General features: G+C 42.5%; 1 protein-coding gene across 1 annotated transcript in view; it reads left to right on the top strand.

Annotated features, from left to right (window-relative positions):
- LOC149286950 (cGMP-dependent protein kinase 2-like) overlaps positions 1-15,999 on the top strand; it is a 60,812-nt gene extending 44,813 nt beyond the window's left edge. The window contains exons 13-18 of the mRNA XM_089493566.1: positions 287-428; positions 7,251-7,414; positions 8,292-8,414; positions 9,440-9,502; positions 10,073-10,139; positions 15,904-15,999. Of these exons, the coding sequence (XP_089349692.1) occupies positions 287-428; positions 7,251-7,414; positions 8,292-8,414; positions 9,440-9,502; positions 10,073-10,139; positions 15,904-15,999 (655 nt within the window). The remainder of the gene's footprint in view (positions 1-286; positions 429-7,250; positions 7,415-8,291; positions 8,415-9,439; positions 9,503-10,072; positions 10,140-15,903) is intronic.
- Positions 16,000-17,664: the final 1,665 nt, after the last annotated feature.

Genomic DNA, 17,664 nt, shown 5'->3' with positions numbered 1-17,664 from the left:
CAGAGGAGCCAAGGAACTGGGAGCCACCCGTCACCATTCTGCAAGGCCACTTTACCAACTCTGGATAACAAGGAGCCTATATCCAACATAATAATTAAGTAAGTGTGGAAAAAAGAGACAGAAACCCCTTTGCATCCTCTATTGAATTACCCCCTTTCCCTCCATGGCTCTCACTACCTATAATGTCATTATCAAAATATGCTCAGACTTTTTTGTTTCTCTGCAAGGAAAAAAACACCTTGTGTCCATTTGTTAAAAGTAAGACATATTTTTACTTTGTTTCCAGTGGTAGTTTTGATGAAGCCACTGCAAGGTTTTGCATTGGGTGCGTTACTGAGGCGTTTGAATACTTGCATCAAATTGGAGTAATGTATCGAGATTTAAAGCCTGAAAATTTACTGCTGGATTCAGAAGGATATGTAAAACTGGTATGTATGTTTACACTTTGAGTGCCAGAGGTTGTGTTACATTTTACCCTAAGAGGCTGGGCAAATTTACATTTTATTCTATAGTCATATTTAGAATTCAACCCTTTAAATAAATCACTCTCTGCCAGGGGGTGTATATTTGTGAGTATATATATATATATAAATATATATATATATATATGTCCACAAGTATGGCATCCAAGGTAGAGTATGGATTATGTGAAACTGTACAGGCCCAGGTCATGTTTTGTTGGATTTTGTCCAAGGATCATGTGCAAACACAAAATGTATTTTTAAATGATTTCATGTAAAAGTTTTGAGTATTGGTCTTCACAAAGTTTGCTGCTTCAGTGTTCTTAGATATTTTGTCAGATGTTACTATGGTATACTGAAGTATAATTACAAGCATTTCATAAGACTTTTATTGACAATTACATTAAGTTTATGCAAAGAGTCAATATTTTCTTTTTCAAGACCTCTGCAATCTGCCTTGGCATGCTGTCAATTAACTTCTGAGCCACATCCTGACTGATGGCAGCCCATTCTTACATAATCAATGCTGGAGTTTGTTAGAATTTGTTTTTGTCTGTCCACCTGCTTCTTGAGGATTGACCACAAGATCTCAATGGGATCAAGGTCTAGGGAGTTTTCTGGCCATGCAACCAAAATTGAAATTTCAATTTTTCTCCAAGTTACTTAGTTATCACTTTTGTCTTATGGAAAGGTGCGCCATCATGCTGGAAAAGACATTGTTCATCACCAATCTATTTTTGTATGGTTGAGAGAAGTTGCTCTTGAAGGATGTGTTGGTACCATTCTTTATTGATGGCTATGTTCTTAGACAAAATTGTGAGTGAGCCCACTCCCTTGGCTGAGAAGCAACCCCACACATGAATGGTTTCAGGATGCTTTACTGCTGACATGACACAGGACTGATGGCAGTGCTCACCTTGCCTTCTCCGAATAAGCTTTTTTCCAGATGCCCCAAACAATCAGAAAGGGGATTCATCAGAGATTTTATTTTTTTTTAACACTTAAAGTTTATTGGTTTTACAATAGACCATGCCAAGACAAAATCAGCAAATGTACATAGATCAGAAAGATAACAATGGCAATGAGAACCAAAATACACGGGACCGAGGTTCCCAAACGCTCTCAATACATCCTCGTAACATAACATATGACATGTGAAAAGAAAAAGAATAACAACATATAATGGAAGGCACAGAGAGACAAAAAAACCCCACATAAAACAGAGACAAGGACACACAAAAGGGAAAAGCACACCAAGGGAGAGACAAGGAGGGGGGGACAAGGATAGGATACCAAGAACTAGGCCGCAACCAATCGTTGATACGCCTGAACTATGAAGCCGCAGTAGCCTTGAGAAACCAAGGCGTACGGAGTGACCCCAATATGAAGCCCGAAGGGGTATGACCAAATTGATTTTGATAGAACGTAAGCCAGCCTTCCCAAGTCTCCTCAAAAATATGCGGTGTGTTACCGGCAAAATGAGCCGCCCTCTCATATTGGCAAGTCGTAGTAAGAGAATAAAGGAATCAGAGATTTTTTTTACCCCAGTCTTTCTTTGCTGCCCTTCTTGACACCAGGCCATCCTCCAAAGGTCTTCGCCTTACTGTGTGTGCAGATGCCTGCTGCCATTCCTGAGCAAGCTCTGCACTGTTGGCGTCCCGATCCTGCAGCTGAATCAACTTTAGTAGACGGTCCTGGAGCTTGCGGGACTTTCTTGGGCATCCTCACACATCCTTTGCAATTGAACCTCTCTCCTTGAAGTTCTTGATGATCCGACAAATCCGATAAATTTAGGTGCAATCTTACTAGAGGCAATATCCGTACCAGTGAAGCCCTTTTTGTGCAAAGGAATTATGGCAGCAGATGTTTCCTTGCAGGTAACCATGGTTAACAGAGGAAGGACGATGATTTCAAGCACCACTTTCCTTTTAACCCCTTAATGACAATTGCCGGTTCTGGCACGACACGGAAAAACAAGTCGTTTACGACAAATGACGTGCCAGAACCTACGTTCGCTTTCTGCACCCAAACGGCGTTGCTGTAATGCCTCGACCTCGGGGCATTCAGCAACGCCACGATCGGCACCAGGGGCCATCTCTGGCCCCTCCCCGGGGCGTCAACAACCGCCATACATTGTATGGCGGCGGACACCCGTTTTAAAAGCGTTTAGGAGGCGATCGACGATCACCTCCTAAACTTAAATGGTGTCGCTGGAATGCCTCGATCAGGAGGCATCCAGCGACACCAAACACTTGTGAGCAAGTCCTAAAATTAGCACTTTAGCTTTAAAAAATTCTCGCATGTTAAAATATTGGCATATTAAATGCCCATGGGGTGTCTACTTTTAAAAAATGTATGATTTGACAGGGTAAATTGAATGGGCCGGGTTCAAATGTCCCAATTAACACGGGGGGAAGGATGGCCACACATCTAATTTCCAATTAGAAAAATGCACACGTACCAAAATGTGGCCTTTAGTTCCCCCAAACCCATGCATGTGGGGTATCACTGTACTGATGTTGCTGAACACATTTTGGGGTGTCGTGTGACAGCGGCATATACCAGGAGCTGTAAATTCATACATTACATAGGTGTGTGGGGGAAAAATACACACAAAAGAATACTACTGCAAACTTAGAAAAAATTCTGGTGGTAAAATGTGTGCATGCAAAGAGTTAAAATACCAGCATTTAAAATACCCTGGGGTGTCTAGTTTTCAAAAATATATGGTTTTGTTGGGCATACTGAAATGGCCCGGCTCAAAGATGTACCAAATAGGGCATGGGCAGTGGATCCCCATATGCCAAAGTTCAACATTGAAAAATGCGCATGTCCCAAATGTGGCCTTTTTGCCCCCAAACAGCCAGGCAAAATCATTCATGTGAGGTATCGCTGTACTCAGGAGATGTTGCCGAACACATATTGGGGTGTTTTGTGATAGTGACATATACGAGAACCTTTTAATTCATACCTGAAGTAAAATGTGTGTGACAAAACAAATGCAAAAAAATGACTACCACAAAGTTTGACAAAGACTGGTGGTAGATATGGTGCATGGAAAGAGTTACAATACTAGCATTTGAAATACCCTGGGGTGTCTAGTTTTCAAAAATATATGGGTTTATTGGGCATACTGAAATGGCCCGGCTCAAAGATGTACCAAATAGGGCATGGGCAGTTGATCGCCAAGTGCCAAAGTTCAACATTGAAAATGCGCATGCCCCAAATGTGACCCTTTTGCCCCCAAACAGCCAGGCAAAATCATTCATGTGAGGTATCGCTGTACTCAGGAGCTTTCAAAAATATATGACTTGATGGGGTAAATTGCATTGGCCGGCTTCAAATATACCCGAAATGGCACATGGGGGGAAGAATTACCAGATTTGGAAAAAATGGCTTTGAAATAGCAAGACGCTACCTGTACTTATTGCCCCATAATGTGTAGAAAAAAGCAAAAAAACGTAAAAACATTGGGTATTTCTAAACTCAGGACAAATAGTAGAATCTATTTAGCAGGTTTTTTCATTACCTTTTATAGATGAGTAAAAGATTTTTCAACTAAATTTTTCACCATATTTTATACTTTTTAATAATATGATACAATCAAAACAATGTAATCTAAAGAAAGCCCTTCTTGTCCTGAAAAAAACAATATATAATGTGTGTGGGTTCAGTAAACGGGAAAGAAGAAAATTACAGCTAAACAAATTGTCATCCTCTAAACTGAGGCAGCAGACTTTGTTGAAAATTAATATTTGTGCCATTCTCAAAGCTTCTGGCCACGACTGTATAGATTCTACCTGGCCCTATGTGAAAAAGTAATTGCCTTTAGTATTATCCAAATAATAATTAAATGTCACTAGACATAACCAGACATGATTACTGTCCTATTAAATATAAACATCAATTACATAGAACCTGTCATGTAAAGTGAAATAGGCTAAAAAGGTCTTCAAAAAAGCAGCACATGAAGCTGAGATGTAAAGAAATTCAAGAACAGATAAGAAACCAGTCCATCAGTTTGGAAAGGGTTAAAAAGTCATTTTCAGGCTCTGTGTCTCCATCAAACGATTTAGAGAACAATTATCTTCAAATGGAGAAAAGGTGGAACAGTGGTGAACCTTTATAGAAGTGGGTGGCCTACAGAAATCTTTCCAACAGCGTGTTGACGACTCCAGGAGGTCACAAAATAACCCAGAATAATGTGTAAACAACTGCTGGCCTAACTTGCTTCAGTTAAGGTCAGTGTTCACCATTCCAGAATAAGAAAGTGACAAAAATCGCATCCACAGGAGTGTTGCAAGGCAAAAACCACTGCTGATCAAAAACACAAAGGCTTGTGTCATTTTCCAAAAAACATCTTTATGGCCCCCAAGATTTTTGGGATAATATTCTATGGAGTGATGAGTCAAAAGTAGAACTTTTTGGGACTCCACTGAATCGTGATTCAGTGGAGTTATAAAGCAGGGCAATGATCCAAAGCACACAAGCAAGCCCACTCTTTACCCTCAATACATCAAATTAGCATTTAAAAGCTGCATTTTGTGTTTACTTACTTTGTCTTATATTAAAATTAGTTGGATGATCCGAAACATTTAAATGTGACAAATAAGCAAAAATAGAAGAAATCAAGAAAACAGGAAAAGGGCTAATACTTTTTTTCCGGCACTGTAACTTGTTAGAAAGATGTGATTATTTGATGATAACTTGATGATCCAGCAAGAAATCAGTTTGTTATTTTGGCGTCAAGAAGGAATTAGCTGGCAATACAGGTGTTAAATTGCTGTGTGTTCTGAAGATTATGGTAATTGTACATCTGGAAAGCCTTTACTGCTAAGCCCTGGATAAGCAATTTTAAATTATAATGTTTGCACGCAGAGAGGGGCGGGCTGGGCAATTGCCCCCCAGGCCGCCCTGAATCTAAGTTGAACGGCCGCGAGGCCGCCCATTTAAATAGCAGATTCGGCCATACCAGTGCCGTCTTTAATGCGGGGCAAAAGCCTGCAGCACCCGTGGTGGGCCGACCAGTCTGTGGGCCGGCACACCGAGATGTGATTGCAGCCGATGCGGCTATGAGTTTTAAAGGGACCGTAAGACACGCCGGCCACTTTAAAATCATTAAGCGGCCAGCGTGCCTGCAAAATTCCGCCCAGTGCCTCATTGAGGCTCTTCGTCCCGCCCCTTTAAAGACGCTCAAGGGGGCAGGCTCACACGGAGCAGCTCCTGGTGACAGGGAGAAGAACAGTTGGAGGTGAGCAGTCTGTGGGGAAGGAATCAACAAAAAAAGTAAGTATTAAAAAAAATAGTTGGGGTGATATGTGGAAGGGGACCCATATTCAAAAGGGGGGCTGTCTTGAGACAACAATTAAATACAAAAATGGGGAGGCTGGGGGCTGGGGCATCACATATATTAATATACAAAGGTGGTGGGGCATAAATGCACAAAGGGGGCTGGCTGGGCTAATACACAAGGATTTGGGGGAATACATTAAAACCAAAGGGGGGGGCGGCCTAGCTGGGGCATCAATACACAAGGGGGGAAACACAAAAAACAAACCAGTGTGGAAAGCATTTTTATGCTTTGTGTAGATTAACCCGTACTGATGGGGGGGTCGGTGTGGCAGAGCCTGTCCTGGTGTGGGTGTTTGCGTGTCGGTGTGGCAGAGCCTGTCCTGGTGTGTGTGTGTGTGTTTGGGTGTCGGTGTGACAGAACCTGTCCTAGTGTGTTTGGATGTTGGTGTGGCAGAGCCTGTTCTGGTGTGTGTGTGTGTGTTTGGGTGTCGGTGTGGTAGAGCCTGTCCTGGTGTGTGTTTGGGGGTCGTTGTGGCAGAGCCTGTCCTGTTGTGTATTTGGTCATCTGTTTCCTGGCACTTTACTTTCTGCAGGAATACATTGAACAAATATAATTCTTAGTTATCCAGAGATCAAACGCCTCCTGAATTTGTAGTCACTTCAGAGGACAAAACTTTTTAGGCCAGGAAATCAATGAGAGGAAAGGTAAAGGTTTTGTGTTATTTACTCCATTTTTTTTATTAAAAATGATTAGTGGTACTAAACTGTGACTTCAGGCATCGCATGTATGATGACTTATTTTTTAGTGTACTGATGTACTCACAATCCAATCACATTACATCAACATGTAATATCAGGAAAAGATGGGCATGGATGGTGGGCTGATTCGGTGGCACAACGGGCCACTTGACTAGACTTGCCCCCCAGGCCATAGGCTGCCAGCCCTCCCCTGTGCGCAGACAATCTCCGCTTCTGCCGGCACTTCCGCTGGGGCTTCTATGGTGGAGCACTGGAAGATCATGCCATGCCGACGTTCGGTCATAGAAGCCCCAGAGGAATTGCCGGCAGCAGCGGAGTTTGTTTGCACGCACCGCGCAGATGTCCACTGGCTGCCAGAGAGAAGAATGCAGGTCCCCTGGAGCGGTTATAGTCTGACCTCTATTTGACAACCTTGAATATAAGACGAGGGGTAATTTTTTTAGGTTTTGCTCTGAAAAAAACCCTTGTCTTATATTCAAACAAATACGGTGCTTGAAAGCTGCGACCAGAGTAAACTAAGGGACTTCAGGAACCAACATAATGCACAATCATGGAACTCTTGCAACTTAAAAAGGCAGATACACAAGTCTGGAAACCATTGCACATTTGAACATTGGATAGTAATAACTTGCCTCAAGAACAATACACCAGAAAATGATATGTCAACAATTTTTATGAACGAGAAAATCGTGATTCAGTAAAATGTGCCTATCCATAAACTGTCTGTGTGTGTTGTAGGTGGATTTTGGCTTTGCTAAGAAAATATTTCCAGGGCAAAAGACATGGACATTCTGTGGAACACCAGAATATGTGGCTCCAGAAGTCATTTTAAACAAAGGACACAGCTTTAGTGTGGATTTCTGGTCCCTTGGAATTTTATTGTATGAACTCCTGACAGGAAAGTAAGTTTTTGCAAAATAGATATTTTGTATATGTTTAATTATATGTGGAATATGTACAAAAGCAGAACACCCCTGGACTGGAAAATTTTTAGAGCCCCAATACATTTCATCTTCTGCCGACAGGGCTGCCTCTAGTGGCCCAATCAGAGAGATCTGAGTATTTGGCTAACCTGCTCTATGGGGGTTTATTTACTAAAGCAGATCTTGTGCTGTAACTCACTGTGCGTTATAAAGGACCAAGCTGAAGCTCCCCAGCAAATGGCCCTGCCAACTCTCTCTTTAGTGACTTAAACACATAATATTAATATTTTCGCTGACCAAGGTGGTGAAAACCCTGTTTTTTCTTCACCGTATACCTTTGTCTGTGTTCCCTTCATGGTTTCAGTGAGATATGACATCATATGTATATAAAATTAACAAGGGTACGACTGTCCATAGATTAAATGTATATTATAAATTAATAGAAAATAATATACCCTGATAATATTTTTCCTGCCCCTTTAGAGTGTATTATAGCCCTAAGTTTATGGTCTATTATGTACATATGACTGACCGTCACAACCTTAGATATCTACGCAAGCATGCACAACCCTGGGTCTCTTCATTGTTGAAAGATTTGCGTGTAAAGGTAGAAATATGTGGAGCAGCACTCACAGTAAAAATTTACAACAATAAACAGTGTATTAGCTGTGAGTTTTCTTTCTTTAGTTTAAATTTCCATGGTGGGCAAGAAAAAATGTTTTCTTTACATGTTTCTGCAGCTGAGCAAAGAGATTAGAAATGCACAGTTCTGTTTTTCTTTTTATATATTCCTATGCAGGATTAATTTCATGTGGTTTCCTCATAACATATACATATGTGAAATATTTTTATCTAGTCCTCCTTTTACGGGGCCAGACCAGATGATGATCTACAATCTGATTCTTCAAGGCATTGAGAAAATCGAGTTTAACAGAAGAATAACAAGACGGCCTGAAGAATTGATTCGCCGTCTATGCAGGTAAAACACTTTTAATACTTCATCCTTAATGCAATATGCATATAATATATGTATATGTTATATTTAAATGACTTTACATATACAAATAAACATAATAGGCAGAGTGTGTTTTTACCTAATGCATGTGATCAAGTCAATTTAAAGTTGATACCTTTGCATCTGAAGGAGAGACCTCTGAAGCCCTGAAAGGTTGTGTACCAATGACTAATGACTCCATCTTCTCTTAGCCCAAAACAGCTGTGTCAATTTTCCTTATCCCTAATGGGTGTGAGAATTGAGCCACAAACTTTAAAAAAATGCAGCATTGAGAAGAAAAGTCACTTCTTTTGAGTCCTTTTGAAAGACAGAGGATGAAGGCAAAGACAAAACAGGAACAGGGCATTATTGGAAGTAGAACTGATCCTATTACACTATAGGTGTCTTTTATGGTTACCTCTAAAAAGTGTCCGTTTTGCCACAAGTAGCACATTCAAAATGTAATGCCTTTTGGCGCAGGCTTCCACATAGGAAGGAAAGTTGTTGGCAAATACACACTTGGAGTTGGATAAAGTAGGATCTCATTCATATTTAGGCAATTCTATTCAGACAATTCTCCAGTATTACTATCATGTAGTTATTTTTGGGTCAGCTTAGGCCTTTGTGAATAAGCCCTCAACACAACTCATTACCTCAATAACAATCTTTAAGCATTGATATCCTCTAAAGGGATTAGGGATCTTGTTGCTATATAAATTAGCTTTTTTTCTGCTGGTGTACATAGCACTATATAACAACACTATTTTAAGGCAAGTTTTAAAAAGAATCTGCATCACCTTATTCTTTTAACTTTTTCATTTAGTATGTGCAAATTAATATAGCATGTGCCACTAATAAAAGTAGTATATCTTGCTTAAGGCAACAAAACATTTTTTTTTTTGCATTGGAACATAACTAGAAAATACTACCAGTCACTAGGAATTTAAAACAAAATAGACGAAGATGTGTCGTTCCTTATTGAAACAATTTTATTATGTAATGTTTTACAGGCAGAATCCTGCAGAACGTCTAGGATACATGAAGAATGGTATATCTGATATTAAAAAACACAGGTATCATGTAAAATATGTGATTTTTATATTACATTTACTGCTCTATACAGTTTCTAAGCATATAAAACAATTTATATTGTTATAATGAACAACTAAGCCTATTTATCTATTAGACTAAAATTGAAATGCAATATAGTTAATTGTTATAATCAAAGAATAGAATAATATACCCAAATGTCAGTGATAGTTTGATGCACCACCTTCTCCTAATTAAAAGGACACTTCAGCCATAATGCACTGTGATGCATACTTAAATGCATATGGTAGCTGAGAGATATCTTTACATTTACATGGTGTCCCCCCTTCCATATACATTTTCCCATTCCTTCACAAAACCCCTAGCTATATTCCATGCAGGAGATGTGTTTGGTCAAATATTCATGTTATTATGCTCAAAATGTCTTTGCATGAAAGTAGCTTTTTTGACTCATTTAGCATTTGATGTGACTTTTATAGGCCCTGTCAACTTGAAGGAAATGCATGTGTTGTATTTATGTAACATTTTCTTTTACAGCTATTAAAAGCAGCAATCTAAAACAATATACATTATATGGTGTTATTTTTTTTCAGGTGGTTTAATGGTTTTGACTGGGATGGATTGAGGTCTAGGAGTCTTCCGTCGCCTTTAAAACCAAAGGTATTGTTTGTCATTGTTTTCTTAATATTAGCATGCGTGTTTCCATGTGTATGTGCCAAAAAACACAGAAAAAGATTCACTGGTTTATCTAGGGATGTTAAAGGTATAACTTTAATCTGGTGCCATTATATAGTAGCAATAGCATGTGGAGAAATTTGGAATCTCCAGCTGTGACCAACATTCACACACTTCTTGATGCTTTGTAAAAATATCCAAATGTATGATCCTCCTCTGCTTTTGCTAAACTAATAACACTTATCACCTCTTTTGGTCTCTCACAATGGACGACCTACCTCACGCAGCTTGATGGCCACCAAATTGACTTGGTGTTCTCTCACATTTGTGTAATCTCATAGTTCTCTATCATTGCCTTCTGTCTGTCTGACCACATCCTGCTAACATTCAACCTTGCCTCCTATACATCCTCTACCTAAAAGACCACTACAAACCTACCAAAATCTAAGTGACCTTAACCCTCTACAGCTAACAAACACATTTCTGCCTCTACTCTCAAACATCTTTACTTATGCTTGCCGGTATGTAGTCACAGCACAGTATAACGACCAGGGGAGGGCTGGCAGCCTAGGGCCTGGGGGGCAAGTTTAGTCAAGTGGCCTGTTGCGCCACAGAATCAGTCCACCATCTATGCCTATCTTTTCCTGATTTTCTAATGTATGTTGATGTTATGTGAAAAGATTGGGAGTACATCAGTACACTAAAAAAAAGTCATCATATATGGGATGCCTGAAGCCACAATTTAGTGCAATTAATCCTTTTTAATAAAATATGCAGATTGAAATAGAATAAATAACACAATACCTTTACTGATAACAAAAACTTGCTGATTTCTGGGCCTATAAAGTTTTGTCCTCTGAAGTGACTACAAATTCAGGAGGGCGTTTCATCTCTGGTAAAGTTAAATGTATTCCTACAGAAAGTAAAGTGCCAGGAAACAGATGACCAAATACACACCAGGACAGGCTCTGCCACCACAAAACCCAAACACACACACACCAGGACTGGCTCTGCCACACCGACACACAAACCCACACACACCAGCACAGGCTTTGCCACACCAACACCCAAACACACATACAAGGACAGGATCTGCCACACCGACACCCATACACACACCAGGACAGGCTTTGCCACACCGACACCCATACACACACACCAGGACAGGCTCTGCCACACCGACACCCAAACACACACATACCAGGACAGGCTCTACCACACCGAAACCCAAACACACACACCAGGACAAGCTCTGCCACACCCAAACACACACATACTAGGGCAGGATCTGCCACACCAACACCTAAACACACACACCAGGACAGGTTCTGCCACACTGATACTGTAAGGCACCTACCTTAAGCAGCTCCCGGCCGTCCTCTTCTCCTCCCCGGCAGAAACGCCGGCACCGCAGACTGGAGCTTGAAGCAGCCGCTCGCGCACGCGGCCGCTTCATGAATATTCATGAAGCTGACCGCCGGCTGGATTCCGCGATCCCGGGGAACGCCCCCCCGGGCTATTTAAACCTCGAGCACAGTATCCACAGTGCTCAGTTATACTGGTTCTGTCCGTATTACGTGAGCTCCTCCCGTATCCTATATATATATATATCTTGTTCCTGTTCTCCCGGTATCCGACCCTGGTCTGCTAAACGGCTTCCTGTGTTTCTCTGGTTTCCTGACCCTGGCTCTCCCTGCTACTACGTGTACCTCTGGCATCCTGACCTTGGCTATCCAACCCGACTACGTGTACCTCTGGCATCCTGACCTTGGCTATCCGACCCGACTACGTGTACCTCTGGCGTCCCGACCCTGGTCTGCTAAACGGTTGCCCTCTGACCACTCGTGCTTACAGTTACACCACCAAGTGCCCTGTTATCCTCACCAGGCCCCTTGCGTGTGTTCTGTTTTTTTTGTGCAAGTGTGTTCCAGTCCTGCATATCGGATTCCTTCTTGTAAGACAAACCTTACAGATACCCAAACACACACACCAAGTCAGGCTCTGCCACACCGACACCCAAACACACACACACACACCGGGAAAGGCTCTGCCACACCAACACCCAAACATACACACCAAGACAGGCTCTGCCACACCGACAGGCAAACACATACACCAGGACAGGCTCTGCCACCCACACACACCAAGTCAGGCTCTGCCACAACGACACCCAAACACACACACTAGGACAGGCTCTGCCACACCAACACCCAAACACACACACATACCAGGACAGGCTCTGCCACACCTACACCCAAACATACACACCAGGACAGGCTCTGCCACACCGACACACAAAAACACACACCAGTACAGGCTCTGCCACACCAACACCCAAACACACACATACTAGGACAGGATTTGCCACACCGACACCCAAACACACACACCAGGACAGCCTCTGACACACCCACACACCAGGACAGGCTCTGTCACACTGATACCCAAACACACACCAAGTAAGGCCCTGCCACACCAACACCCAAACACACACACATACCAGGACAGGCTCTTTCACACCGACACCCAAACATACACACCAAGACAGGCTCTGCCACACCGACACCCAAACACACACACCAAGACAGGCTCTGCCACACCGACACCCAAACACACACACACCAAGACAGGCTCTGCCACACCGACACCCAAACACACACACCTGAACAGGCTCTGCCACACCGACACCCAAACATACACAACAGGAAAGGCTCTGGCACATCAACACACACCCCAGGACAGGCTCTGCCATACCAACACACAAACCCACACACCAGGAGAGACTCTGCCACACTGACAGGCAAACACATACACCAGGACAGGCTCTGCCACACTGCCACCCAAACACACACCAAGTCAGGCTCTGCCACAACGACACCCAAACAGGGTGGACAGGCTCTGCCACACCAACACACAAACCCACACACCAGGACAGGCTCTGCCACACTGCCACCCAAACACACACCAGGACAGGCTCTGCCACACCGACAGGCAAACACATACACCAGGACAGGTCTGCCACACCAACACGCAAACACACACCAGGACAGGCTCTGCCACACCGACACCCAAACACACACACACACACACACCAGGACAGCTTCTGACACACCGACACACAAACCCACACACACCAGTCAGCCCCCTTTGTGCATTTATGCCACCACACCCTTGTGTACTGATTTATGTGATGTCTCCAGCCAGTTCCCCTCCTTTGTGTGCCCCCTTTTGTACTGGTTAATGCATCTATGTGTATTGCCACGAGCCACCCCCTCCCTTTGTGTACTGATTTATGTGATGCCCCAACCACCCTGTTGTGTACTTATACCCCCCAGGCCAAGGCACCCCTTTTGAATATGGATCCCCTTACACCTATAACTATTTTTTGAATACTTACTTTTTTGCTGGCTTCTTCCCTGCAGACTGCTCTTCTCCGACATGTTCTTCCAGCTGTCACGTGGAGCTGTTCCGTGTGAGCCCGCTACCTTGAGTGTCGCATCTTCAAAGGGGCGGGATAAGGCACAGGGCGGCATGGTGCACCCCCCCGGGCATTAAGCGGACAGCGGAGGCGGTCATACAGCCACTTTAAAACGTGCAGCCGCATTGGCTGCAATGGCACCAGGTGCTGCAGGCTTTTGCCCCACATTAAAGGCGGCCATTTAGTTTAGATTCAGGGCGGCCCAGGGGGCAATTATTAACTTTACCCTACCCTGTTCTGTCAGAATTTTTCCCTCTTACTCTTTCAAATGCTCTCTAAAAACCCACCTTTTCTCTTTAGCAACCTAAATAAGCCACCTGCAAGATCAACAGACCTCTTCGTATTGTCATTGCTTAAATTGGCTTATCCTCACCCAAGCAGTCCTCTCCTACTGCCTCACTTTTCCCCTCAAACACCTTCTTCTGTACAAGAATGTTTTAGCATGCAAGATCAACAGACCTCTTCGTATTGTCATTGCTTCAATTGGCTTATCCTTACCCAAGCAGTCCTCTCCAACTGCCTCACTTTTCCCCTCAAACACCTTCTTCTGTACAAGAATGTTTTAGCATGTGTTATGTCATTTCAAATTGTCATTTAGTTTTACTATGCCCTATGGTAACTGCTATGAAATCTGCTGGCATTATATAAATAAATGTGAAGTAAATTGTTAATTGTTTGCTGACAAGTAAACTTACCGTATTTGCTCGATTATAAGACGACCCTGATTATAAGACGACCCCCCAAAATCTGAATATTAACTTAGGAAAAAAAGAAAAAGCCTGAATATAAGACGACCCTAAAGGAAAAAAGTTTTACCAGTAAATGTTAATTCATGTAAACTATTTTTTTAAATAAAAGCTATGATTGAGAAAAATATTTTTTTTGTTTTTATTTCCTTGTATTTTCCAACCTGTCCCCCAGTTACGCACATCTGCCCCCAGGCTTGCCACACCAATATGGCACTGTGGCCCATGATATGCCTTTTAACCCTCTATATGCCCCTGTGCCCCATGGTATGCCTTTTGACCCCCTATGTGCCACTCTGCCTCCAGAAATGCCTTATACCCCTATATCCCATTCTGGCATTTAGGGGGTTAAAATGCATATTATGGGGCAGAGTGGCATATAGGGAGGTATAAGGCATTCCAGGAGGCAGTGGCATTAAGGGAGTTAAAAGGCATTGTATAGAGCACTCTATAAGGCATTTCAGGAGGCAGAGTGCTCTATTAAATGCCCCCTTAACGCCACTCTGCTTCCTGAAATGCCTTATAACTCCCTATATGCCACTCTGCCCCATAATATGCCTTTTAACCCCCTAAGTGCCAGAGTGGCATATAGGGGTATAAGGCATTCCAGAAATGCCCTATGTCCCCCATTTAACACACACACGCACACACACTTACCGGTGCTTCCAAATTCCTGCTGTATTGCCGGGGCAGCGGGTTGACGTCTCCTTCCGCTGCAGCCGGAAGGAGGTGGAGTTGGCAGCGGGGGGTTGTCTGCGTCCGTCGCGGATACCTTTCCCGGCTGTCAGAGATCAGAGTTCCGGCACCTGTGCGGGGAACTCTGATTTCTGACAGTCGGGGAAGGTATCCGCGACGGACGCAGACAACCCCCGCTGCTAGCCACACCTCCTTCCGGCTGCAGCGGACGTTGTCTACGCGGATCGCGTAGACGTCAACCCGCTGCCCCGGCAATACAGCAGGAAGCACCGGTAAGTAAGTGTGGGGGGGGGAGACAGGAGGATCCAGGTCCCCTGCAGCGGTGCGGGGGATCTGGATCTTAGTCTCATAATCAGACCTCTATTTGAGGTCTGATTAGAAGACGACCCCGATTAGAAGACGAGGGGTATTTTTCAGAGCATTTGCTCTGAAAAAAACCTCGTCTTATAATCGAGCAAATACGGTAATTATTTTGTCCATCTTAATCAGTGGTACAGTTCAGACAGGGGAGGTAGTGAAAAAAAACACACCACCATTTACAATCTATAGATCCAATTGCTCGTGTCCACCATAAACAGATTGGATGTGGGCTGGATGAAGCTCTTAAGTGATTTCACAGCATTTCTCAAACTTTGCTCAAACGTATATGGCATCATTCATGTAGAAGATTTAAAACACTGAGATCATCATGTATATTGTGGAAGCATCATGGCAATGATTTTCCTAAAACTGCTGCATGTCACTTCTTAAATATTGCCATGGAATTGAGAAACATTGTTTAGTCGTTGTACATATAGATTTCATTCAATATCAACACTTATTTTTTCAGCTTGAAGGACCAATAGATCACAGCTATTTTGACAACTATCCACCTGATGAAGAGATACCCCCAGATGAGATGTCAGGATGGGATCAAGATTTCTGAAAGTATCTGAATAATATTTGACTGAAGGAAATTTAAAGGGGAAATATAAACCAATGATTACTCTGAAAAATCTGGTGTAATATGTATGTTTATTAGATTTATTATTTCCAGCAATATAACTCAAGCTTCAATAGGGTGAAACCATCTAACACATAAACCTAAACTAAATGTCAAACACCACATATTTCTGCATAGCATTTTTGCAGAGAACTGTCAATATAAGCCTTAAAGCAAACCTTTTTTTAAATCGAAAACCTTTTTATGAACATGGCAATAATGCTTAATATTTTGTTGTAAAAATATTATGTTTATGTTTTGTACGACCTATCAGTATTCTATTATTTAAATAAATCATGGGAGTCAGTCTGTGGCAGCTGGAGTGACAGCTAAAGTTTCATGTGTGATTCAGACTGGATACTGAATGGTTGTGTCAGATCGTTGTTGATGATTTTATGTCTAGTTGAAAACAATGCACATTTTCTCCAAATTCCAGTTGTTGCAAATAGCACTTTTTTCTTATTTGTTGACTATTACAATGTAAAGGCTGACTAATTGCAATAATTACATTTGTATTTAAAATAAAAACATTCCAAAGTATCCAGTGAGCTTGCCTTTCAGTATCAGTACTTTACATCTGACCAACTCAGACAAACTAATGCACAAGCCTCATTGAAACCATTGCAAAATTGGTTCAATAGTTTTTTGCTTGTTTTCATTTGCATTTCTGAATGTCACAGTTGTGACAAACCCTGTAGAATGAGGGCCATAAATGTCACATTTAGGGGTCCTAAGCACAGTTCTCAGGAACACCAGCTTGTAGCAAAACAGTGCTTTATTTTAACTGTTTAAATGCAACACCCCAAAAAAATCATAAAAAGAAACATCTAGCTCCCAAGTGGAGCCCTCACTAAATGTACGATGCTGGCCCAGACTAACCAGCCTAATCACCCACTGACTTGACCTCCCAGCCAGACCCAGCTAAGCCAGGCTCTGGAAAACCTCCCCCCGACAGCACACAAAACGTCCAGGCAGGTATTGCCTCACTTGTCTCAGGGATGATCGTCTTCAGGGCCTCTCCTTGCCCTGGGAGTGCAGGCAAACGTCCTCTTCCCCCAACAGTCTCCCTGGTTATCAGGCTCCAGGGGTTTTTAATGCCCAGCACCTGTGCCTGATGCAGGCCCCACAGGAATCCTGGACCGGATCCTGCAGACGTCTAGCCTCCTGGAAAAGCCGGCAGTGACCCATATGTATGATTTCCATAGCACCTGCGCCCCAAATGCCATGCTAATCATCTCCCTGGGGTTAACAGCCTTACAATATATATATATATATATATATATATATTTTTTTTTTTTTTTAATTGTGTTTACTAAAAAAAATTAAGAACACTAGATAGAACGCTTAAGGGCCCTGATTCATAGGGTGGAAAACCTGTACGAAATACTCAGGTATGATAAACACCATGGATAATAACCCCTTCAGGACCGGGAGTTTTTTTTTACCATGTTTGCACTAAATAACCAGAGCAGTTTTTGTGCTATGTCTTTATTCAACTGTGATTGCCCACTAACTCATTTAGTGCACACACACACACACATTATATATTGGTTTTATAATGGTTGGATAATTATTATATATACAGTGGGGCAAAAAAGTATTTAGTCA

The sequence above is a fragment of the Sceloporus occidentalis genome, unplaced genomic scaffold (genome assembly GCF_023333645.1).
Source record: "Sceloporus occidentalis isolate IW3139 unplaced genomic scaffold, rSceOcc1.0.p SCAF_65, whole genome shotgun sequence".
Lineage (NCBI taxonomy): Eukaryota > Metazoa > Chordata > Lepidosauria > Squamata > Phrynosomatidae > Sceloporus > Sceloporus occidentalis.
The sequence above is the reverse complement of the archived record's forward strand: the minus strand, read 5'-3'. Positions and strand labels throughout refer to the sequence as shown.